At 39.0% G+C, this 24702-nt stretch overlaps 1 protein-coding gene across 1 annotated transcript; it reads left to right on the top strand.

Annotated features, from left to right (window-relative positions):
- The first annotated feature begins 642 nt into the window (after nucleotides 1-642).
- On the top strand, nucleotides 643-24034 carry cog6 (component of oligomeric golgi complex 6). Its single transcript, XM_080889584.1, has 19 exons — nucleotides 643-844; nucleotides 1281-1424; nucleotides 4556-4627; nucleotides 4805-4863; nucleotides 11161-11272; nucleotides 11670-11752; nucleotides 11980-12050; nucleotides 12941-13034; nucleotides 15610-15738; nucleotides 16716-16807; nucleotides 17072-17136; nucleotides 17217-17308; nucleotides 17698-17815; nucleotides 19007-19138; nucleotides 19291-19458; nucleotides 19959-20066; nucleotides 21685-21738; nucleotides 21827-21906; nucleotides 23515-24034. The coding sequence occupies exons 1-19, from the start codon at nucleotides 710-712 to the stop codon at nucleotides 23660-23662; spliced, it is 1956 nt and encodes a 651-aa protein (XP_080745710.1). The 5' UTR covers nucleotides 643-709; the 3' UTR covers nucleotides 23663-24034.
- The last annotated feature ends 668 nt before the right edge of the window (nucleotides 24035-24702 follow it).

The raw sequence follows: 24702 nt of genomic DNA on the forward strand, positions 1-24702 counted from the left end.
CTTTGGTTTAAACTCCTTGGAGTTTTTACCCACTATCTTAATTGCATAAAACCAAGGAAGTGCCTAGTGCAGTTGAGCAAAAGTGGGTTATTCAACATTTTCAGATTAGTAACAATGTCTTGTGTTTGCTTTTTTCATTTATTCATTTCTGATTCGAGTTCATGCTTGAATTTTAAAGAGTGCAATATTGCCAGAAGCATTTAAATGCAGCTTTGCTCCCTGTGAATTGTGTGAAGGCAGCTAGATGGAGGAAGTTATTCAGCCTGTCGTTAACAGGCTATAATTCTTTACATTATTGTGTCATCCTTCATATGTGTTAACGTTAATGTGACACAGATATGACTGACGACACAAGAAACTGAAAATAATGAAGCCTCTTGGGCCTACTCTATTCTTTGTAAAAGTAAATATGACCATTTCATTCAGCGCTTGTCCCGCACTTGCAGTAATTTCGAGGACATAGCAGTCAATTAACAAAAACAAGTTTATTTAAATAGTTTAGCTAAAGCCTCTATAGTAGTTTAAAGGCACGGGAGAGTAAAATGGGTATATAAACTTTCAAAGCCTCTATTTTAATTCCGCATTATTGCCAATATTGAGCTCACACGATGGAACGTTGTATCGTTTCTAGTCAGGAATCCAGACGGACGTTTATTTCAAACGGACCACAACATCTTTCCCAAAGTTGACGTGGAAGTGTTTGTGTACAATGGCTGATACTAAAGTAGAAATTTCAGCTGACAGCTCGACTGCAGCACAAAATGCAAATGCGGCTTCACAGCCGAACAATCCTCTGTCGAGGAAGCTTAATAAGATATTAGAAACCAGACTTGACAACGACAAGGTAAGTCGGAAGACGTTAGCTTCTTGCTTTTTGGCTAACTAGCTGAATGTAGCAACGAAATAAGTCGTGTTTAAATCGGCCGTTCATTATTATTAGAATGATTTTTCGAAGTTAATCTTTCCAGGTGGCAGTTGATCATCTCTGACTCTATCAAAGCTCGGTAATAACATTGGTCAGATCTTTAGCTGTCCAAGACTTAGCTTTTTGCTGCATCCATTCACTCTTGTTATCCCACCACAAAGTGCTTGTTATTTAGCTCAAATAAAAGGAAACATACACTTCAAGTGTGAAAATGCAGGCCACAAAACTATTTCCACATTTTATGTTCATTTTGAGATATGTGGATTTGCCAGCTAAAGCAGCTGATAGCTTGGGACATTACAGTTGTCACAACACTGCAGCTGACAGTAATGGTTTTGTTGCTTTGTACTTCCAGGAGATGCTTGAGGCTCTGAAGGCGCTGTCGGTGTTCTTCACTGAAAACAGTTTACGCACCAGGAGAAATCTTCGCGGGGATATAGAGAGGCGAAGTCTGGCGATCAACGAGGAGTTTGCGCGAATATTTAAAGGAGTAAAAGAGGTGATATGGAGTTTATTATAATTGATGAGCTCTCAAGGCTGTGGGATCATAGCCAGAAAAATGTATAAAATATATATGCAGTAACTGAGGTGGGTTGGGAATTTCCACAATGAGCAAATAAATCTGTTAATTTTTAACTTTATTTTATAAAAACAGTAAATATTAGGACTTTTTATTTCTAAAGAAAACAGTATTTCAGGGAGTGAAATGAGAGAGAGTGATTTATTAAGACTTCTACTACTTCCAAACAATTTATCTGGGCATTCATAGTCTTTTAATACTAGATATTTTGTTCTGACGAAGAATGAGTCATTACTTTTATGTAGTTCTGTGTGCCAATGTCATTTCAAAACTAATTCATTAATGCTTTTAAAGTTGCTTCTGTGGAGAAAAATGCCATCATTCAATCATAGACATCTCTTCCCTTCATTCTAAGCCCTTACTAGCAGGCAATTACAGGTATGTTCATACTTCAAATGCACCAAAAGTAATTTATAGTTAGTTTTTGTTCTCGTACTAAGGAAGCACTGATCCAGTTTTTTCCATTTCTGATACAAGGCTATGGTAGCGCTGAGAAATTAAAAATGCACTGTGACTTAAAAAAATATAACAATGATGATAGTAGTAATAATAATAATAATAATAATAATAATAATAATAATAATAATAACCTTGGTTAGACTGAGAGGCTGAGTGCATTAATAAGGTCTTAGAAGCAGGGATAAGCAGGGATCTGTCCATGTAGAGCTTTATATCTTAATAACAGAATTTTAAAGTGGATTCTAAATATCTCTGGAAGCCAGTAAAGGGATCCAAGAATAGGTGTAATATGTGACCACCTCCTACATTTTGTTAGCAGCCTTGCTCCTTGTGTTGTGCCCCAGTTGGAGACGAGTTAATGAGGACCAAGAGATGCACGTGAAAAGTGCATTAGAATAATCAAGGCAGAAGAAAATTAAAGTTAAAGATGATTGAATGACAGTGAAGGATTGATTTTCACAATATTGTGTTACCAGCATCAGGATGAAGGAAGTTTGAAATGTAAAAACACTGCAAGAGCACAGACAACAAATAAAAGCTCACAAAACATGCAACAGAACACACAGACACAATGAGGATGATTTAGAGGAGACAATAACGTGAGAGAACAGCTGCAGTAAACAGCTAACAGCAAATATACATCTACAGTATTATATGACTTATTATTTATTGCCTTTCCTGTTTTTCTCTCTCACAACACTGACAGATCCCCTGCTTATTTTAGGCGTGTCTCAGTAGAGTCTGTTGCATCTTTCAGTTTCTGTCACTTCAGTAGCTTTATGATGTTGTCTTTACTTCATGTTATTATCTCCCTTAAATAACTTCTGTTGCAGTTAAGGGAGCTTTGGTTTTATTCAATTTTTTATTATTTATATGTTGTTGTTTTTTTTACTTTTGTTTTTCTTCAGTTGTATATTTTGTGTGCTTTTTCAGCATTTATTCAATTAACGGATGTTTTTACCAGTGGGTTTGACCTCTCAGGCCACAAATACAATACGCTGAGAAGGTACAGTACAATACTGATACCGTGGTATCAAAATCAAGTACTGATCCACTACAGTTGTTGTTTCAATAAACTGCATTACTTATTCTGAGGAGAGAAGAGAACTGGGAATCATTTCATCTTTTGTTTAAAGCAACAGCATATCCTACTGTAGAATAAATGTAAATGTTAAATGTAGAATGTAAATACTTTCAAGAATATAACTTTACAGAGTTGGTATTTGCTGGTAAATGATGAACTGGTAGAAGGAAAAAATGCATTCATGTTATTTTGTAAATTTAGTTGCACAAGTCTCATTTAGGGTAAGTTTAAAGTCGTCACTGCATGTGGCCAAATGGCCATTCATGGTCATCCTGGTTTCTCCGTTCCCTGCTCTTAGTCACACTATGGGTGCATCACCTCACATACACACACAACATGCTGAGTGGAGCTAAGAAAATACAGATGCGGTAAACATAACAAGATTAGGAGTGAGCGTGCCTTGAGGGCAGCCATTCCCCAACTTCAGACCACTGTGGCCCACTTTGATATGTGAAAACTGTCCATGCAGTCAAACTTGTAGTCACATCTCTGAATATCACACAAATTTAATTTAATTATTTGCATGACTTTTGGAGCCAATCCTGAAGAATTTTATTTTATAGTCCCATACAATGATTGGACCAAAAGGACTATAATCTGATTTACCCTTTATCCTATAGAAGTAAGTCAGGTAACATTTGAAAAGGCTCAGCTTTCAAAATTGTGTGTTTCAATCTGTTTAAAGTTATCAAATTGCGTAAGGAAAAAAAATAATTTCAGTTGACTAATTTTTTTATTTTTTATTTTTTTTAATGAGTTGATTGTAACTGATGGGCGCAACTACCATACCTTCACACCCCATCAATAGGCCCTAGCACATACTTGGGGAATTTCTGTATTAGGGAAAGCATGCTGGATGTTGTCAGTTATGTCAACTCATTTGACCACAGTTAACGGTTAAAGCTTTTGCAAACATACAGAGAAAAGCTTTTAGCATCACAGATGTGAAAAGGCTCCAAACTTCTCACCTTTTGATGTGAGCTTCCTCCCTGCTATGTTGGCTCTCCCATTAGAAACTGGTGCACTGCAGCTGATTTGTGGTGCTGTAAACTAAGAACTGAATTAAATGCATTGGCCTTTTAAATCAGCTGTTGTCACAACACCAGATCAAGCATTTTGAGTAAGGATCAGGCTGCTATCCAATCCAAATATCACATTAGTACATTCCTTAATCGAAAGCTGATATCCAAGATCTGTCCTACAGATACTTTATCTCTCTTTATGCAACTCACTAGATCTTGTGCGAAAAGACTAGTTATTGGGCGAGTCACTGATCTAGAGTTCAGAGCCCAGATGACTTGCAGAAATCTAGTGCTCCATCTAATAAAATAAAAATATGCTTACAATTTGGATATTTCTTTATCCAAAACACAAAAATGTGTGGTCTGGACTCTGGACCAGCTTTAGAAATATTCTCACGGCACACTGTAGTACTACTTGTGTTTGGTTTTTGAATGTGATCAGAGGTGCATCAGTGCTGGTGTAACTGATTTCACATGATCTGTAGGAGCTTGAAAGTGTTCACGAGGATGTCCAGGCGATGAGCACATGTTGTGAAGAAATGACCAATAGATTAAAGGTACGTTAATCAGCTCCATATGTTTCAAAATTATCCCGTAAGTTTAAAAAACATGACCTAGTTTATTCTTATTGGCTTGATGGCGTGTATCAAAAATATGACTAAAGTGATTATAGAGTTTATTTTGGGAATATAGTTATTGTAAACTGTCTTTTAAACATAATCCCTCTTCTACAGGCTGCAAAAGAGCAAACACAGGACCTCATAGTGAAAACCAACAAGCTGCAAGGAGAAAAGTGAGTAAATTTGGATGTGTGTGGAGATCAGCTTGTAACTTGATGTATATTTATGTTTTTAAAAAAGGATACAGGTGAAGAATCAATTGTGAATTGTCCTTAAGAATAAACAAAAGGAAATAGACAGTTCAGTTGGATGCCTATAATTTGTACTTAATGGCTGACTGACAATCTTAATATCTTTTATCACATTAATGGATGGAATAACTTGCGTATACTTAAGTGCACTGATGCACTTAAGTAAAGTTCTGCAGCAGGAAAAAGATTGGTTGACTTTGAAAGTTATTGAACTTTATTTTTATTTTTTACTTTATTGTTATTTGAAAGTTTATTGGACCCAGTTTGTTTGGAAAAATAGATCATGCAGTATAGGATAGCACTTTCTTGTTTTCCCATATTTGCCTCGTACTGTTAGCTGCCAAAGAGGACTTCTCCATTTAACTGGAACATGTTTTAAAAAATGCAAGTGTAGTAGTAATACTATTCTGATTGTTTACAATATAAGATGGTCAGCAAAAGAGGAGCAGACCATAAAAGGCCATAAAAATAAAACTAATACAGAATCCTACAAATTCAGGCCAGTTATGCTTATTACTTATTTAACACTTACTTTAAATGACTAAAGTAAAAGTTAAAATATCTCTTAATTCAGCTGACTTTACACATAAATGCTTTATAAATCTTTAACACCTCTATACCACCTCTGCAAAAACCAATGTTCTCATTTATTCATTGACACACACCATTGGGGGCAATGAGAATCAAATCTGGACAACTACCATCTGTCTTCCAGCTGTCCTACTTACTCCAGTGTTACAGTTTCGATATCCACAAGTATGTGGGGCTCAGCTTAGTCTTGAGTTGCTTGGTGATTTATACTGCAGTGAATACTACTGCAAGTCATCAAGGTGGGCTCCAGTAGTGGCGTGTGAACAGGTGCAATCCCAGTTTTAGATACAAGGGAAGTACAAGGTTATCACTGAAAGTTGTCTGACCATCACTCATTTAGGTGATAGTGTTACACGTGAACATGAACTGTACTTCTGCATCAGATCTACATTGTAACTTGCACCATAGCCGGAACCCTATTTTAACCCTACGCTGTAACCTTCTGCGACATGCATCTTTCCGAGAAAGATGTCGGGTCGAAAACATAGCAAAGCGACTTGTATGGTGCGGAAGTTTGCGGTGTAGTTATGAAAGGAGTTTCTGGTTACTGTGTAAGTTGGGATAAATATTTCCCACAGAAGTCAAAATCAAGCTTAAATTGTGTGCTTTAGTAAGTCAGCTTTTTAAATTTCTGGCTGCACTTAAAAACCTTACTGCACAAGACAGTAAGGTGATTTGATGTTACTGATACCTATGATATGTTACTGCATTTTTAACTGTACTTTGAATATAACTGTAAAATAATTAACAGTTAAGATTCAGAAGAACAAGACAATATTAATAATCCTTACAGTCTTCTCTACACGTAAATGTAAGTCTCAAAATCAAGGGTTTGTGGGGGTTTTCCTGTGCACTCTCAGATCTAATTGAAGCCAGACTCTTACTGGAGAGCAGCCGTCAGTACATTCCTGCGTGGGTGTGTGTACATTAAGATTTGCTGACAGCACATATTAACGTCTATCAGATATTCAGATCCAGTACAGCTCATGATACCGAGTCAAACTGTAGACACGCAGTGTATATTGGGTACTCTCTTACAGCTCTTGGAATACTGATGGATATTTTTTGGTTGAAAGCCTTCCAATAATTTTTTATCTAGGTTTCATTAATCTGAATTTGGCCACAAGAGTGCTGGCAGCAATGCAAAAATAAAATGTCCCCCCCTCCCAACATCCTGTTGGCTGATGGCTGACAATTCGGGTGGGGTTCATTAACATTTGTGCCAGATGTGACCTCCGCGCTCAGTGACCTTGCCAGTTGACATGGAGGCAGGGGTAGAGATAATGTAGATTCCTGGCAAAAGACATTGCTGACAGCTGTGATGTACTGCGGCAATTCCATGCTCCACTGGCACAGCTTCAGGACCTCCTAGACAAAAAGGTGACATGGGAGCAGTGGCAGCAAGATTGAAGAGGAAGGAGATGAGTTCCGAGACTGAGAGCAATGAAAGACACCGGTGGGGATAAAGCCAACAGTGAGCGTGTGCAGGCAATTTTTTTTTAAAAACAATGTGTCGCTTTGTGCAGTGGGTCCTGTTGAAGGTGAACAGTCAGAGGTTTTACAAGAATGCCCTTCTGAGTGGCCTCTTGCCTTGTCTTCTTCTTTGCGTAGCAGTCCCGTGGGACCTGCTGTCTGTCTGTGTGACATTTTCATTTGCAGAACCGCAATGCCCCCACAACGAGATTGGACAGTTTGTGAACGCTGGGCTATGACCTTGTCTTTAGCAATTTTGTCCCAGAAGAGTTGCCAAGGGAAGTGTGCAGTCAGGCTGTCTTTCTTCACCCACCCACCACTCAGCTCACTGCACCACCCCACTCCAGTCTTCTTGGTCCGATCTATTTCAGGTCACACAACCCTCTGCAGTCCTGAGACACTTCTTCTTTTTTTTTTATGTTTTGTCCTGTTGACACTTATTATAGCAGTGCTGCATTTGCCGCACAATCCCCCATGTTTTGCTTACAGGGCAGCTCTACTGAGAGAGTGTAATCGTTTTCAAAGGCCTGCAGATGCTCCAAAATTGTATTTACTTGGCCGAGGAGGCCTATCCTCTACTGTTTGCCGTCTTATCTGCCGGTGGCACTGTGTCATTTGTCAACACTAATGAAATGGAAGGCAACAGCAGATCACTTACAGTGTGCAGAAGCAAAGGTGGGAGCATAGAGCTCCTTTGTTTCGAGCTGGTTCTGTTCAAAGATGCTGTCAGCAAGAGCACATTAGGTTGATATGTTGTGTGCTGTTCCGTAATGAAATGTAATGTTACCCACCTGTACTGCTTTGTGTGATCAATGGGTTAGTGTGACATGTCATGGTGTTGAACAAGTTTAGACGTCTCACAAACAGATGTTTCCGTGTAACCGCATGAGCCAGAGCTGAAGGGCATGAACTGTTGGAGCTGTTTACTGAGATGCTCGTAGTTGGCTGCCTACATGGCTAAGATTTACCTGCATTTCCGTTGTGGCAGAAACTCATTTGCCACATTAATTCCGTGAGCATGTGATGAATGATCAAATATGGATCCCTGAGAATAAATGTTCTCAGTACGACGTCGGGGCAGGTCATTAATAAATACAAGAGTGCTGAAACCCCTTAGAGAACAATCAGGGACATCAATAACAACCCGTGTAAAATGACACTCGAGCGTTATTAAGACTCAGCTTGCTGCTAATGAGGACATGGCTGTGAGTATGCCTTTATGCTTTCTGATGTAACTGCATGCTCTCTCTGATCGCTGGCACATGGCTAACAGCTTTGGGAGTGCCAAATTTCTCTGCAATTCTTTGAAATGGCCCCTGATAGATGCTAATGCATAATCGACCTACATGCTTCTGAACTCGTGTGAGACTATTGGACATTTGCTTATTAAGGAGAGGTGTTGCACTAGTTCTTTTCTTTTTTTTATGCATATGCTTATCAGTCATTTTTCAATTTAAGCAATATTGCAATTCTTTTTAAACAAGTCACCTTACATAAGAGCAAATGGAATTGGTAAACGGTGCTCTGCAATCAGGCTGTCAGTTTTTATAAACTTGGTGCCAAGCTCATAGCGCTTGGCACTGTGAGGTAATTAAGAAGGTACTGACAAGGCTGTTTATGAGCTTGAGCAGTGTTATATTGCTTAAACAATTTTCATGCTTGAAGAGACTAAATCAATTGGCCTTATTGGGAAATCTGAGCACACACAGAGACACCAGCAAAGACACAGGCTGTGACTTGTTTTGATCTCGTCACATGACCCAGCTCTAATTCAATTTTGCACGTGTTGGATATTGTTAAGATCAAAGGTAAAATATTGACTTAATTTTCCTTTGAACCACTAACCCATAGTCTCTTGTCATACTTACAGTGTGCTGTTTCCGATTCACTCAAGTACTGTGCCTCTCTCTGGTATTCAGTAATTGCAGTCTTGCGAAGAATGTGTCATGTTCTGACAGCACTGTAGAAAATGATCCTCCTGCTCCACTGTTCCTTTGCTCTTGTTTGGTGTGTAAGAGAGCTCCCACAATCCCCCTCTTTTCACCTTGTACAGCCTCTTTGTTGTGATTTACATCCTGGAGGAACGGGTCTGTCACTCCTGGCTCGGATGTGAGGGGGCATTTCTTATCTTCTAAAGGTGAATCTGATGATGCGGGAGCAAAGTTTTTTTTTTTGTGCTGCTGCTAACATGTCTGTCAAGTTTGGCGTTTCCACACAGCGAAGACGAATTAAGGATGCGAAACAACGGGGTACGAGTTAGGATGAACCGCATTATGTCGTATTTTATTTAGAATGGGAAGTTGAGTAAATAATAAGTAGTGGTTCACCCATAATAACTGAAAATAAACACGTAAGCTTCATTGTTCCCTTTCAGAAATTGCTAATGATTTTTCTTTTTGTTGTTGTTGTACATCCGTGCGTTTGTCTTTTTATTCCCTCTCTCCCATTGTGAAGATAATAACTCAAGTACCTTAAATGATAGAAATTCCATGTTTATACCACAGTATCTGAATGTAGAACAGATGATCCAATTAGATTTTTGTCAAAGCCTGCTGCATAAATTTGCATATTAGTGATAAAATCGTTTTTCTTCAGACAGCCATTGCTCCTCACCCTAAACGAGTTTACAGATTTTGAATTAACAGTGAGTGTGTTTGTGTGAGGACCAGCATGTTCACATGGAAATGGTTTCTCTCTGTTTAGTTAATGACCTTGTTAGCATAGCTTGTTATTTTGGTGCGATATCAGTGTTTGAGTGTCTCTTGTTTTAATTTGTTATCTCGCAGTAATGTGATGTTTTTTTTCACTTACTCCTGCCAATTTTCATTCCATTTCTCTCCCTTTGCCTTTGGAGTTCAGTGCATTCTCTTCTCGCAGGTACTTCTTATGCAAAACATATAAGTTTGTTCTTTTACTTTACCTAAATATTGTACTGTTAGGTGTTTCTAACAGGCTAAAGAGCTGTTTTGGACAATCCACTAGTGAAAACCTGAAACACAAAAGGCCAGTTTATGTAGGGGGTGCTCTGTTTTATCGCTGAAAAAGTAAAAAAAAAAACTAAACTTTTTACAGTCACCACTTACAATTTTGATGTCGACAGGTAGCTGTAATGAAGCCAGCTTTTAAAGTATGCAATCCAAGCGTGCCGTTGGATCTGTTGTGTGCTGCAGCAAAATCTCAATAAAGATTTTGCTTGAGGTCCTACAGTGTGTTTGAGCCTTGGCAAGTTCTACAGAGAAATACTGAATTACTAGTTTCTGTAACAGTTTTACAACCCTTTACTTTCAGCCGGCTGAGCACTAGTAATGGCCATGTGAGACACAACTGTCAGATAATGTTGGGTTCTTCTGTTCTACCCAAATAACCCAGTTATTTACTGATCTTTCTGCACTTTTGCCAAAGAGAGAGACTATAGAGGAGTTGGCTCACACGGGGATGAAGGGAGGACACGTTGCTGTTCCGCTATCCCGTGACAGAGTTCCCCATTTGATCAGGGTGGTTTCCATGGTCACTACTGTGTTAAGACACTTATTGTCACACTGATAGCCATCGCTCTGCAGTCATTGGTGACAAAACCTGGTCGGTATCTGGCTCTGTGCTTTCTTTGTGTCTCTTCTCTTACTCTGATATTCAAGCTGCTTCACATGATGCCTGTGTCCCACCCTGCTTTTACTCTGTTTTCTCTCTGTGTGTGTGTGTGTGTGTGTGTGTGTGTGTGTGTGTGTGTGTGTGTGTGTGTGTGTGTGTGTGTGTGTGTGTGTGTGTGTGTGTGTGTGTGTGAAGAGTGTGATTGCCATCTGCTGCAGGATTTTGATCATTGCACCCTGTTGACAGCTTGCCCCCTTCTTTGTTAAATGAAGGCATATAAGGTAGTTTTTCACACCTTTTTATTTGTGCAGTAAGGAAACACAAGGGGCCGTAACAAAATGCTGTGATAACACTCTTTGATGAAAGACTGAAGAAAACAAATTTATTTTTCTATGACAAAAATCCACAAGGGTTTTATAGAAAGACATAAAACATCATGATGATAAGCAAATACCCTGCTGAACAGAAACAAAAATAGAAGTGCATCATAAGGATAAGAAAAGGTTTTATTACAGTGCAGCTGTGACAAGTCAAGGAAATGAACAACATTTATCTCTTTCCATTCAGTCAGCGTCTGGAGGTGAGGGCTCAGGTTGCTCAGGCATTCCTCACCAAGTTCCAGCTATCTAATGAGGAGATGGCCACACTGCGAGGGTCTCGAGATGGACCCATTACTGAGGTAAATCTCTACTGTCATGAACAATGAATTAGAAGAAGTGACAAATCTTATGTTTTGCAGGGGAAGGATTAGGAGACTATATTTTATCTTTAATTTTTTTGACTTGTCTTCGGTGATCATCTTTCTACTCGAGGCTATACTACCTGCATACTCCATGAAATCTATAGTAAGATGTGAACAGTACTACAATTTCTTAGCAAGTAAATGTTCAATGCTATATTTTCCATCCCTTTATACATTATATCAAGAACTGAATGCAAATACAAAAAGAAAACTGCTTTATTGATCAAATGCACTTTATGTTTTTTACTGAGTACCCAGAATATCAGATTGTTTTTGCAGTTCTGCTAGCATTATTGCTCAGATTACATAATTTGTGTGTTGTTTATTTTGCCAGGATTTCTTCAAAGCTCTCAACCGAGTGAAGCACATCCATGAAGATGTGAAAATCCTCCTGCGAACTAACCAGCAAACTGCAGGGTAAGATCCACATTTCACTGTGTAACTGCCTTTGCCTCCACTTTCACTGAAATAAAAGAATGTCACTTACAGTAATTTAATCTTTGTTATATTCATCTCTATTAAATTTAATAATTTAAGTGGAAGAATTACCAGTAAAGTGTATTCACATCACTGTTATGCTTCTGACATTATGCAGCAAGTCTCGAGTGTTTAATGTGTGGTCTTGGCTTGCATGCTTCTTCTAGGTTAGAGATCATGGAGCAGATGGCAGTGTTACAGGAGACCTCATATGAGCAGCTCTACCGCTGGGCTCAAAGTGAGTGCAGAGTAGAAATACATAAAAGGCATGTGCATGTTCTGAAAAGACAAAGAAAAGTATGATTTTTTTATTGCTTTTGATCATGATGTGTTCTTTTTGGTTTCGCATTTAAACAGAAAACTTTGCTCTTTCAAGTGTGAGTAACTGCGTGTATTGGATACATTTAAGGATACATGTGACTCATAACCTGTCTGTCTTTGCAAAAGAATGCCAGACTACAATATTTTCCGCAGCTTAGCCATGTGTTTTGTCACTGATGTCAAATGGATTGGAAATAAACTGTTTAGGTCACAGTAACTTCATTTGTGTCTTCATGAAATTACAAAATGTAGAGCGTCGGCTAAATTATGAGCTGCTCTACGCACGCTTGTTTTGCTGTGGTTTAGACCTGCCAAAAGCCTGAAATACAGAGATTTGTCAAGTAATAGTTTGTTAACTGTGAAGTGACACTAGGTTAGAACGTTGTTTGGTCGTTTTTGAATTATGTATTTTGGGGAAACCTCTTTTTTGTCAGTTGTTTAAGACTGAGAAACAAATTTTACTTGCAGATACAATTGCAGATTTATCTGTGTTTCCAGCTTGAGTTGAGATTGACAACAGTGGATTGTGTGTTTTGCCACAATCTGGAAGCTTGGCTGTGTGCTTGTACTGTGTGAAACACAAGCAGAGTCACCAAATTCAGGGGAAAGAAGAAGAAGAAGAAGAAGGAAAATAGAAAATTTGTTTTCTTCTTCTTCTTTGATTTGCTGTCCCCAGCAGGGTCGCCATGATCCACAACATTTAGCAACAAGGAGTAGAGCATAACTCTCAAGACTTCTGTTGTTAAAATCATCAGATTATGCTCCAGTGGAAGTATTTCTTGTTTTATTTTGTTTCTTTCACCATAGATGAATGCAGGGGACTGACCCAGGAGACGTGTGATATCAGCCCCGTCTTAACTCAAGCCATGGAAGCCTTACAGGACCGACCTGTTCTTTACAAGTAACATATAATCACACACATTAACAGAAGCATGTCTCTGTGTTTGTCTTTCTCTTTGTGTCAGCATGTCTTAAAGTCCTGAACCACAGGATCATATTGTGGCTAAAACATTATTTTGGATTTCATAGTAATAATAGTAAGATAGGCCACAAAATACATCTACAAACTTTCACTACAAATCCATGTTAACTTCAAAATTATGTAGGGTTTTTTTTCACAGTGACTATATTGCACTGTGTTATTGTCTTCTTCTGGCAGTCAGTGGTGAATAGTGAGAACTAAGGGCATTGTTGTCACTGTGGTCTTGGAAAGAGAAGCAAAAAGCGTCTAAGTTATAAAATGACGGCCTGGCACAACCGAATGTTGCCCTCGTGCAGCCTGTAGGACAGGAGAGGGGAGGTCTGCTAAAAGGGAAAAAACAATCCCTCTTATTATAAAAATAGTCTCAAAATAAATAGTCTTAAATATATGTCTGCAAATTTCTGAAAAATCCTCTATAAGTAGTATAAATTCAAAGGTTGTATTTTGAATTTCCAAATCTACATCACTCATAGTTTTTATAAGGAGTATTAAAAAAAAAAAGGAAATCACTTTCCTTTGCACTCAGTTTTCCTCTCCAAAGTTCATTGTGTGTGTTTTTTAAAGTCAACACAAACAGTATAATGTACTGTGTAAGCAGTCTTTCTTTCTTTCATTGCTGATTGTTATCTGCATCATTCCCCCTGCAGTCTACAGAAATCAGTGTAACATCTTTACCATTTTCTTTCTTATAAGCCAAAGAGAAATAGTCATTAGTCTTGTTTTTTTGTTGTTGTTTTGTTTTGTACAATTACAAATGTTTCCAATTCAGTTCAATTTTATTTATATAAAGCCAAATCATACTAAGAGTTGCTACAAGGCACTTGTAAGGTAAAGACCCTATGATAATACAGAGAAAACCCCCTATAAGCAAGCCCTTGGCCACAGCGGGAAGGAAAAACTTCTATTTAACAGCAGAAGCAGGGAGGGAATCTGAAAAGTAGAGAGGGACTTTTGATTGTAATGGGGGATTTATTCTTCTGTGTCAAATCTATGCTGTTAGTAAGTGTTAACCACAAAACTCTTTCTAACGAAGACATATCCTACACCTTAACCCGATGTGCCCTGCCTGGAAATGCAACTACACGTTCCACTGAGGTAGCCCACAACTATTGCGAATGACCTATTAAGTACTGTCTGTGTATTTCTTGGAACTTTTTTGCTCCAGTTATTGAATTTATCAGTGAGAGAATAACAATCATTCAATATAAGGAGTTATAGTCAAAGCCTCAACATAAGTAGAGGCTAAGACAGAGATTTCAGCATATTTGTGGAGGGAGATTGCTGAATGCCAGACTGTGCAAAGAAATATCAAAGCTACAAACTCAAGGGGCAAATATGTTTGCCTCTGCGGAAAAAAACCACAACACAGAGCGGAGATCCAGGAGGGAAAAAAGTCCCGACCTTCTCTTTGTTTGTATTGTGGCTGACACCAGATTCAAAACACTGGGACGTGACCACGAAGTAATTAACACATAAAACTCCACGCAAAAGCACAAATGCTTTTAACAGTGTTGCCACTTATGTAGGTTATGTTGTAGGCTCTACAAAGATTGACCGCATTAGTCTAAATCCACAGTAAGTCTGTAAATACAACTTGGACACGCATAAATATTGATGCTTTGACTGAAGCAACAGAATGAATGCAGAGGTAATGCTCTGTGTGCTCAAAATTAGCCAAATGCATTCAAATGTATAAAGGTGTGCTACGGGTCAAACATTTTCTAATTGATAAAATTTTCATCGCGTATCAGGCTAATTCATTTTGGTCACTGTCTCGCACAGTTGTGTTATTGAAGCAAATCCACTCAAACCAAAGCTAGGACTTGACACGTTAATTCCAAATTAAACGTGTTAAATTGAAAAGGCTAAGGAACAAAAAAAAATTAATTGCCCAGTGTTTTGGACCATGTGAGTCAATAACATTGAAACATGTTACTCACAGAAAGAGGAAAAGCTTAAGGGCTGAATCAACATGTGTTTTAAACCAGTGAATATCAGTATCTGCAAATAATTTATACCTTCTAGTACAGGAGAAGGTCATTCGTCCTGACAGAGAACAAATATTTGCTCATAGATTTTCCGAGGCATACCGTGAGATTAACAAGACAAGTGAAAGTTTCACACGTTTTTTTTCTTTTTTGCTTTGTTTGTTTTTGTGGCAGACCTCTCCCGTCTGTCCCGCTTTCTCGGAAATGCACCTGTCTCTGCACCCACAAAGTTTCCAAGGTCAAGCTCTGGCTGTGGATGTTGAGGCTTAGAGAGAAGATATGAGAATTTTTGGAATCTTAAGTCAGCGCTATCTTCTGTTTAGTCTGTCACAGAGCCTGACACTGCATGGTCTTCAGAATAACCTTAAACTCTTTCGTTCTGGAAAAGCTCCCTTCATTGTTGACCTTACCGGCTGACCACACTGCAGCCTGCACAACAGTACAGCTGCTTGTTTCACATTACATTTGGTTGTTAATTATTGCTTTGTTTCCTTTTGTTTTGTAAGGTACACTCTGGATGAGTTTGGCACTGCACGCAGGTGTGCCGTTGTTCGAGGTTTTATCGACGCCCTCACCCGTGGTGGGCCAGGAGGAACTCCCCGGCCTATAGAGATGCATTCACATGACCCTTTGAGGTACAACTCCCCTCACACTGTAATTTTACTTTAGGTTCTCAAACTGCATTTAAGAGCTGAATACTGCTTTTTCCTATCTTAAAAAAAGAGCTTATTTTCTTATAAGTATGATCATTTTTAAGTTATCAGGTCTGTGGTAGGTCTTTTATAGTTTAGGGAGTCTTCCCTTTAAGTCAGGAATATCTAAGTCTGCACATCTCAAAAGACACATGGCTGTTTGTCTTTAATTCTTTGATGTTGTTGCATAAATAATAGATCAATTTTTAAAAAATCAGAAGAAAAATTGCAGAATCTTGAACAACTATTACTTATGAAAATTCAGTTTTTGATGATATGATAAGGATAGCTTCTCTAATAAATTATTCAGTAGAACTTTAATAAACAGACACATACAAGCCTCACACTGTATATCAAGAAATGCTCTACAGTTCTTCAGAAGCACAATCATGCCTTTAAAATATTTAGGCTATAAATATTCTAGAGCATAAATCAATCACAGTTTGTTCCTTACTTCTTCGAATTTGGACTCTTAAAACCCAATTCAGGAAGATATTAAATGTCTATTGAATAACAGGATCTGAGTGTACCCGTGTTTCCTGTTGTACCACACACTCCATCTTCCCCCTTCCTCCTCTGCCCAGGAGCCAAATGGGAGATTTTCTCAGAACACCAGCCATGTTTGGAACACAAAATCACCTCCACTTTATAGGAAGCACCAACAGTTCTGAGAACATCAAGTTCTTTCTCACCTCCTTATGTCCTCGATCACACACTCGCAGTCACACAAACATACACTATAATAATTTAAGCTTAGCTTTCCTGTTTTTTACCATTATGTAACACTAAAATTCACGCTGTGTGTTTTTTGGCTGAGGGGAGTGAAACGCGATGGCCCACTGTTGTAGCTGTGACCACAGTATGGAAAGATTAGCCTTGGCTCGGTCCATTGTTGACATGCTGTTTTGTCACCCTTTCAGGTATGTTGGGGATATGCTGGCCTGGCTGCACCAAGCCACTGCCTCAGAGAAAGAGCATCTGGAAGCTCTGCTGAAACAAGTCACTCTGCAAGGTAATGACAAATTATACAATGCACAGTTAAATTCCCATCATCCAGTTCAGGTTTCTGTCCTAAGGCTAATATGGTTGTATGATGCCATTTAAATATAATTCAATATAAATAAGTCATATAAATTGTCTATTCACTAACTATGTTGTAGTTAAGGAATGATGTATTTTTTCTCAGTTGTATATTTATGAATCCAGTGATTACATATACAGTGATCTCAAATGCTAATGTATTTTTTTATGTCTTTGGGCCTTTTGCTTGCATTAGGCGTGGAGGATAACATGCAGGAAGTGGTTGGACACATTACAGAAGGAGTCTGCAGGCCGCTAAAAGTGAGAAATCACATCAAACTACTGGACGGCTGTTTGTGCATCACTATTTGACTGATTTACTCACTGTTAATGTTCCTCAGGTTCGGATAGAACAAGTCATAGTAGCAGAGCCAGGCGCTGTCCTTCTTTACAAGCTGTCCAACTTGCTCAAGTTCTACCACCACACCATCAGGTATTTAAAGTTTTGGTCCAAATAACTCAGCAGCAACCGCAGAGCTACAATGAAAGGTTGATTAATCAGCAACAAAAACCTGAAAAACATCAATTTCAATAATGAAATAATCAATGAACTCATTGTATAGAACAAAGAATTCTGTGGCTTTTTCGACTGGTTTTTGCAAACTGTGGAGTTAGTCTCTTTTCTATTTTATTTTCTATTAGTCATTACAGTAACTTTCAGGTTTCACGCCTTTGGTTGGACAAAAGATGCTACTTTAAGCTTTTAAAGTGTGAGATTTCAGGTTTTTTTCTGCTCAAGAATGGCAAACAAAAGGTAATTGATCATGCAAACATACACTGATTGTGGCTGTCTGTTTATCTCTCTATTTGGTCTTTGTCCAGCTCAATCATTGGAACCAGTGTGGCCTCCTTGCTCATCACTATTGAGGAAATGCACTCACTCAGCAAAAAGATGTTCTTCAACAGTCTAAGCCTTCATGCAAGCAGACTCATGGACAAGGTAGCATAATCCACAGTATTGTTTTTCTTCACACATTTGTGGGGAAGTGGCGGTTTAAAAAAAATCACTAGTGCAGACATAATAATAGAGAATACAACACTTGTAGTGTAATTTAGAAAAGGTGTCACCATATTGTCTGTCCAGCAGAGAGCACTCTGTCTTAGTTATGTACCATATGCTCTTGTGTTACACATTTACTATACAAGCAAAAGGTCCCTGGTTCAATCCCATGAGGACACAAAGAGCGTTCCTTTGAGGTAGCTTTTCTAGTAACAGATCTTTGTCAAAAGTTGTAAACTAGTTTGTAAAATACTGTGTTAGAGAGTTTCTAAATAGTCATATCATCACTTTTCTTTTTGTTATAGCTTCAGTTTACTATTTGTCTATGATTATAAGAAATGTCTGGTGAAATGTCAGTATTTATTTCTTTTTTTGTCCCCTAAAAAAGATCATCGGTCTCAAAAAGCCAGTATCGGTTAGCCTCTTTACGACATCTTAACTAAAGAAAGAGATAAAAGTTCACAATGTTCTTTCATAAAAATGCTTAAATGACAGTGTAGTGAAGTTTAGTATTGCACCATGTGGACACACTTTGTATATTTCAGCTCTACATCTAAACCCTCAAACACAACAAGGCTATTTCTGAACCACTTATGCTTGTAAACAATTTCGGCCTGCTGGCCGCATCATCAAAATGGCGCTAGCTGCCAAGAAACACCAGACTTGTCACCATTTAGTCAAATTGCCATCCAAATATACCTCAGCACGAGCAGTAGCTCTTCCACATTACATGCTGGCTGTGTCCCGATCGATAGCAGTTACAAGAATTATTGCTGTAGCTTGCTGTTAATCAAATTGAAGGCCCTCAGGGTTTTGGTGTCAATTCCACCTAATGCCAGGAACACAGCTTTCTCATAATTTGCTCTATTAGTTGGACAAAGGTGGCCATGCTCAGTTCTACATTGTGTGTCCAGAGGCCAATAAAATCAAAACCCTCTTCATTAAAAAAAACAGCTCAACCGACTGAGGATCAGTGTGATAGCAGGTTGTAGCATTGTGTGCAGTGTAGTTGGTTGACAACTTGCCTGTGTGGAGGATATATCCTGCACACAACTAACCATTGCGATTGCCATTTTGGTTGTTTTTCTACTTCGCTTACATCTTGTCTTATGGCGCCGTCTGCCTGAGCAGGTGGAGCTTCCACCTGCAGACCTGGGACCAACAGCCTCCCTCACTCAGACCCTCACCCTTCTCAGGGAGGTGTTGGCCTCCCACGACTCCTCAGTAGTTCCTCTGGATGCTCGTCAGGCTGACTTTGCTCAGGTAAATACATGTTTTTGGATTTAAAAAAATGTATTCCCTAAACTAACCTCCCTTTATTGTTGTCTATTGTAATATTTGTTTCCATCTATTAATTTAGAAAAGGTGCTATTTAACTCAGTGATTAAGGCTTTGTCTTACTTTTTCTCTCCCAGGTTCTTTCTTGCATATTGGACCCCCTCCTACAGTTGTGTACTGTGTCAGCCAGTAACCTTGGCACAGCTGACATGGCTACATATATGGTCAACTCACTGTATGTCATGAAGACCACATTGGCCCTCTTTGAATTTACAGACAAGAGGCTTGAGATGCTCGAGTTCCAGGTCTGTTCCAGTTGTAAACATACATAAATAATTAGTGAATTAGACATTCTTTTTCTCATTTTACGTAGCTGTATTTGATGAATAAGTAAACACCGTGACTCTAATAACAATGATTAAGAACCATATGCCGGTATGGAACAAGACTTATTGAATCACAAGTCTCTGTTATTCCACATTACTGCATCTGTATTGTTCATTATTAATAGCTGATAATTATTCCCATCCTTTTCATTACAATCCGCAGAGGCCAAATCTTTCACTAAAGAGATCTAATTTGCTGTCTCATAAAAGGGTGTGCATCGTGCATTGTTGTTCACGCTCCAATAGTCCATCTACCCCTTTTATTTTTAGCACTTTTTTTGTGTAATTGAACACCACAAGAGCTCCAGTAGAAGCTTCATTATCAACAGCACAGTGATTCTCTATTAATCACAAGTACCATTTATTCACAATGCACGCTTGGACTTGATTTTGAAGCCACTCTCTCCCACATTTTTCAGATCGAGGCTCACCTGGACACTCTGATCAACGAGCAGGCATCCTACGTGCTGACCAGAGCCGGACTAAGTTATATCTATAACTGTGTCCAGCAGCACAGTGCTGAACAGGTCTCACACAGAGCACTTAAACACATGTTCACATGTGCTCACTTATGAGTTTATAGAACTGGATTTTTTTTCTGTCATTTCTCTTGTTAGACACGCTAATGGTCCTCCTTTTTTTTTCTCTTTTTTTTTTAACAGTATACAGACTCCCGCAGTATTGTTTGCACTACCGCTTTGAGACACATTTACAGGCTTTACTATTGCTATGGTTACATGACCAGTTTCTTTGTTAGGGCATAATAGCATGTCCATCAGATTTTTCAGATGAAGGCAACAGAGAAGGGCAGATCTTATCAGCTTGTATTTAAAAATGGGTTCTCCAGTAGTGTCCTGTGCAGATAGGAGCTGATGAGCCTTCCACCCTCTTTATGACACATTTTGCCACTGGACTGACTAAGACCCATAGTTGTGGTTTAGCATGCAAGCTTTGACTCTGGGTCATGTCAGGACATACCACACCCTGCTGCTGCAGTTCAACACAGAGGTCAATCATAAACTGTGATCTTCTGCAGACTATTTCTCTGCCCGGGTGGCCTGTCTTGTTTTTTTTTTTTGTTTTTTGTTTTTTGTGGTTGTCTTTTTAAAAAGATTAAATCACGCCTTTTGCACTTGATTCCAGCCCAACTGTTTAACTCCTTAATACTTTGTGTTGTGCTGTATTTTGGGTTTTTTTTATGATGCATTAAATTTCAGAAACAACAAAACAAAACTATGATTTTAAATGAGGCTTTTCACAGAGCTTGTTGCTAGCAGATGACTTTGTAGGTTCATAGTATGTCTGTTAATGTATCCATATCCCTATAAAACGAGTCTTTTGCTTTGAACCTTGCACTGCTTTCTATTTGCTGGTTTTAATGTTGGCAATTTAGGCGCTTAAGCTTGACTTAATGTTACCATTCTGGATAATCAGTGGCAGCTAATTGCCTCAAAGGTATCTGCTGTTGTGTGCACACAGTCAGGCATTTATTTACTCAGTGTAGTTAACGTCAGGATTTAGGAAGGGCATTTCTCTTTTTCACAAATCGAGGCGTGCATTTCTGATTTCAGTAATTTTGCAAAGATGAACTACACTGACGAGTATTTTCCTAATTCTGTGTCTTATAGGTCAATTAGAGGTTGGGTACTGATTTAAAATAGTGTCTTTGTAAATTTCAGATTGTAAATCATCTAAACCACATATAATTAAATCAGGAATAGCTCCAACTAACCCGGTTAGGCCTTTTAAAAGGACAAGAAAGGAAGTGTCATGCACTGATGCATATTTACATTTATAGATGCTGAGATAAAGATGACATTTTATCATGATATAGCACTTAGATCATATCGTCTAGCCCTAATGTAAATCATCTTTCCAGCCAGCTCTCTAGGGGTCAGCTCAGCCATGCACAATTACGATTACCTTTTTGTAAGCATTTTAAGTTTTGGCCAGAAGAGCAGGTTATAGCTGCTGCTCAAGACAGCATAGACGGTACACAAAGAAACCTTTTTGGCACTGCATGCAGACATGAATAAATGGAGACCCTCCACTGCCTTACCTTTGTTCAGTTCTTTACATTGTTGCTGCTCGAGCGCTGTAACCTGAAGGTGGATTCTGAACTGACAGTTGCTTTTCTTTTCTTAGGGTGCTCTGTCCCTCCTCCCCGGCATGGACAGCTCTTCTGTGAAGGCGGCAATGGTGAGTTATGCTAAATGTGTTAATAAAGCTAAGGCCCATGCAGATACCTGATTCATGATGCCTGCTGTTACCCTTCGCATGCAAACAGGTCCAGTTTGATCGGTACTTGTCGTCCCCTGACACGCTTGTGATGCCGCAGCTCAACTTCCTGCTAAGTGCAGCCATCAAGTGAGTTTCTGTCCCTAATGTTGATAGGTGTTTCTCTGTTCACACAGAGAACAGCATACATGCAATATTCAGGCCTCAAATTAAATGTTTACCCAAATCACCTGGTGTAATAACAGAGTGGAGAGCATTGTTCTGACTGAATAAAAATAGAACCGGTGCATCGACCTAATTATGTTCAACATTCATCACTTACTCAGATGTAATATGATCATTACTGCATTCTAAACAAAACACTCGAATAAATTTACAGAGAGTTTGGATACTAAATTGCTGAAGCCACCAACACATCAAGAGCACGGTGGGCAGGACTGGCTGTATTTGTCTTACTGATCAGAAAAAGCACATGCTTTTAGCTCAATGCAGCTGCTACATTGGAGGGCTCTTTCTATGAGTTACGTTTACTGGAAAGTGCAGCAGGCTTGAGGAGCACTCTGTACCTCAGGTTAATGTTCTCTATTAATGGACATGGAGGACTGATGGGCAGGACGCCATTAATTAGCTTCTGGTCCATTTCTCACCCTCGCTCGTTCCCTGAAATCATCCCTCCTCTTTGTCTTTCTCCCGCTCTCCCCGCTATCGCTCACGTCCGCTCCTCTGCTCACCTAAACACATATAAACAGCCGCCTGCACTCTGAAAAATGCTCCTGGAGCCCACAAATAATGGGAATGTGATTTTAGACTCCTTTCGCTTCACTTTTTGTTTTTCTTTCTTAGTGCACTTGGTTTGGAGTGTGTGGTGTTACACTCAGCACTGTGCCACCTCGTTCTCTGCGGGCCAATTAAAAATATGGATTCTCAAGAGCGTGAGTGGGATACAACCAAGGTGCTCCCACTGTGTCCCCGAGTCCTCTCACCAGGCTCTTCAGCCCAGTTGTTCTATCCTCTCTTTCTATTGCACTGCAAATAAAATGGTCACCTAATGTTTCTTGGACAACACTGAAGCAAATCCTGTCTGTAGAGAAAGAAGTCACAACTAAAATAAAATGTAGTAATGTTGCTTTTATGTTATTGTCCAATTATAATTAGTTCCTCAAAATATATGAAGATAATGTCTTTCACAGTATCGTAAACACCAACATACTAACAAATAGAACAAAATGGCTTTATTATAATACAAGCACAGTTGTCAGAAATTGTTGCCAATTGTTGTTTTGTTTTGTTTGTTTTTTAAGTTGGCTACATTTTAGAGCTTTAGAACTTTAGATGAATAGTGGCGCCAGATCTTAATTGCATAATTATGACGTCTGTAAAATTGGGACAGAAATCGGAGAAAGAGATTAAAAGTCCCTCATGTGAGCGGTATTTTCTTTGCCAAGTCAGTATGTGTTGTTGTGGCAGTCACCTGATTCTTGTGCCTTAATGCTGTAACGTGCGTCCATAGATGGCAGTGTGCACCACACACTGTTGTTCTTTGTTTTGGTACAGTAGTGGCAGCACACATTGGTCACATGAAAAGACACATCTCATTCAAGGCTGACTTTATTCAGCTCTTGATCAGTGATTAATTGCAACATGCCTTCACTTGCCCGATTAAGAAAAGCTTAAAAAGCCAATTTGATACTGCAACATTGACGGTTTGGTTTTCACGAGTTGTATTTGTTTGTGCAGGGAGCAGATTTTCCGCCAGTCGACAGAATTGGTTTGCCGAGCCTACGGGGAGGTTTACACAGCTCTGACCAGCCCAGCTAATGCCTACAACGACCCAGAAAACCTGGTGCCCAGATCCCCTCAGCAGGTTCAGACCTTGCTGTCATGAGAGACACTTTTGTGCCACTTTGTTGATCTCAAATACACCGGGCGAAGCACAGGCCCAGCAAAGGTCAACCCGCAGGGTATTTAAAGAGCCGTGTAAGTTGTATAGTGTAATAACATCAAAGTATATAAAAGTAGGAGTAAAGGTGGGGTACTTTCTGGGAAATGTGGGGTGTGGTCACTGACCTCAGAGAGAGACAGGACCTGTATATAGAGAGCATTATATGTATATGCTGTATGATGTTTTCACTTTCACTGGGGCTTTCTATCTGTTTTCACCCTGTGTGCTCTTTGGGTTCTATAAGTGTATCTATAAAGTATCTGTACTGAAAATATTGAACATTATATTAAACAAAATAAAAAATAATTTAACAGACTTGTCCAATTTGTTTCTTCACTATACTGACAGGGAAAAACTAAACAGCATTGCAAGGGGGAACCTCAGAAACGCCAACAAAGGCCATGTTTATTTCAATCGCAGGTGTGTGAAGTTGTGGGTTTAACACAGAATTTATTTTTTATAGGTGCAGTTGGCTTCCATGCAGTCCTTAATATGAGTTCAGTGAGACTGAATGTAGTTGCTGACCCAACATTTGATCTTGTCATCTTCTTCACACACCCAGAGCAATAATTTGTCTATACATTTACATATAAAACTGGACTGACTTTCAGCCCAAGGTGCAGTATAACTTCACCTCATTTGTAGGCATACACCTCTAAATTAAAGTTACACTATATGGGCAAACGTATTAGGTCACACATCATTGAATTTAATAATGCTTTGGGATTGTTTTTTCTGGAGTTGTCTTGGGTCTTTTAGCTCCAAGGAAATCTTACTGAGACATTTTGGACAATTCTATGCTTTCAATTTTGTGAACAGTTTGGGGAAGGCCCTTTTGTGTTCCAGCACGACTGTGCCCCAGCGGATAAAGGTTCATAAAAGCATGGTTGGATGAGTTTGGTGTTTAAGAACAGACTGGCCCACACAGAACACTAACCTCAAACTCAATGAGCACCTTTGGGATGAACCGGAATGGAGATTTG

The sequence above is a fragment of the Rhamphochromis sp. 'chilingali' genome, assembly GCF_963969265.1.
Source record: "Rhamphochromis sp. 'chilingali' genome assembly, chromosome: 8".
Lineage (NCBI taxonomy): Eukaryota > Metazoa > Chordata > Actinopteri > Cichliformes > Cichlidae > Rhamphochromis > Rhamphochromis sp. 'chilingali'.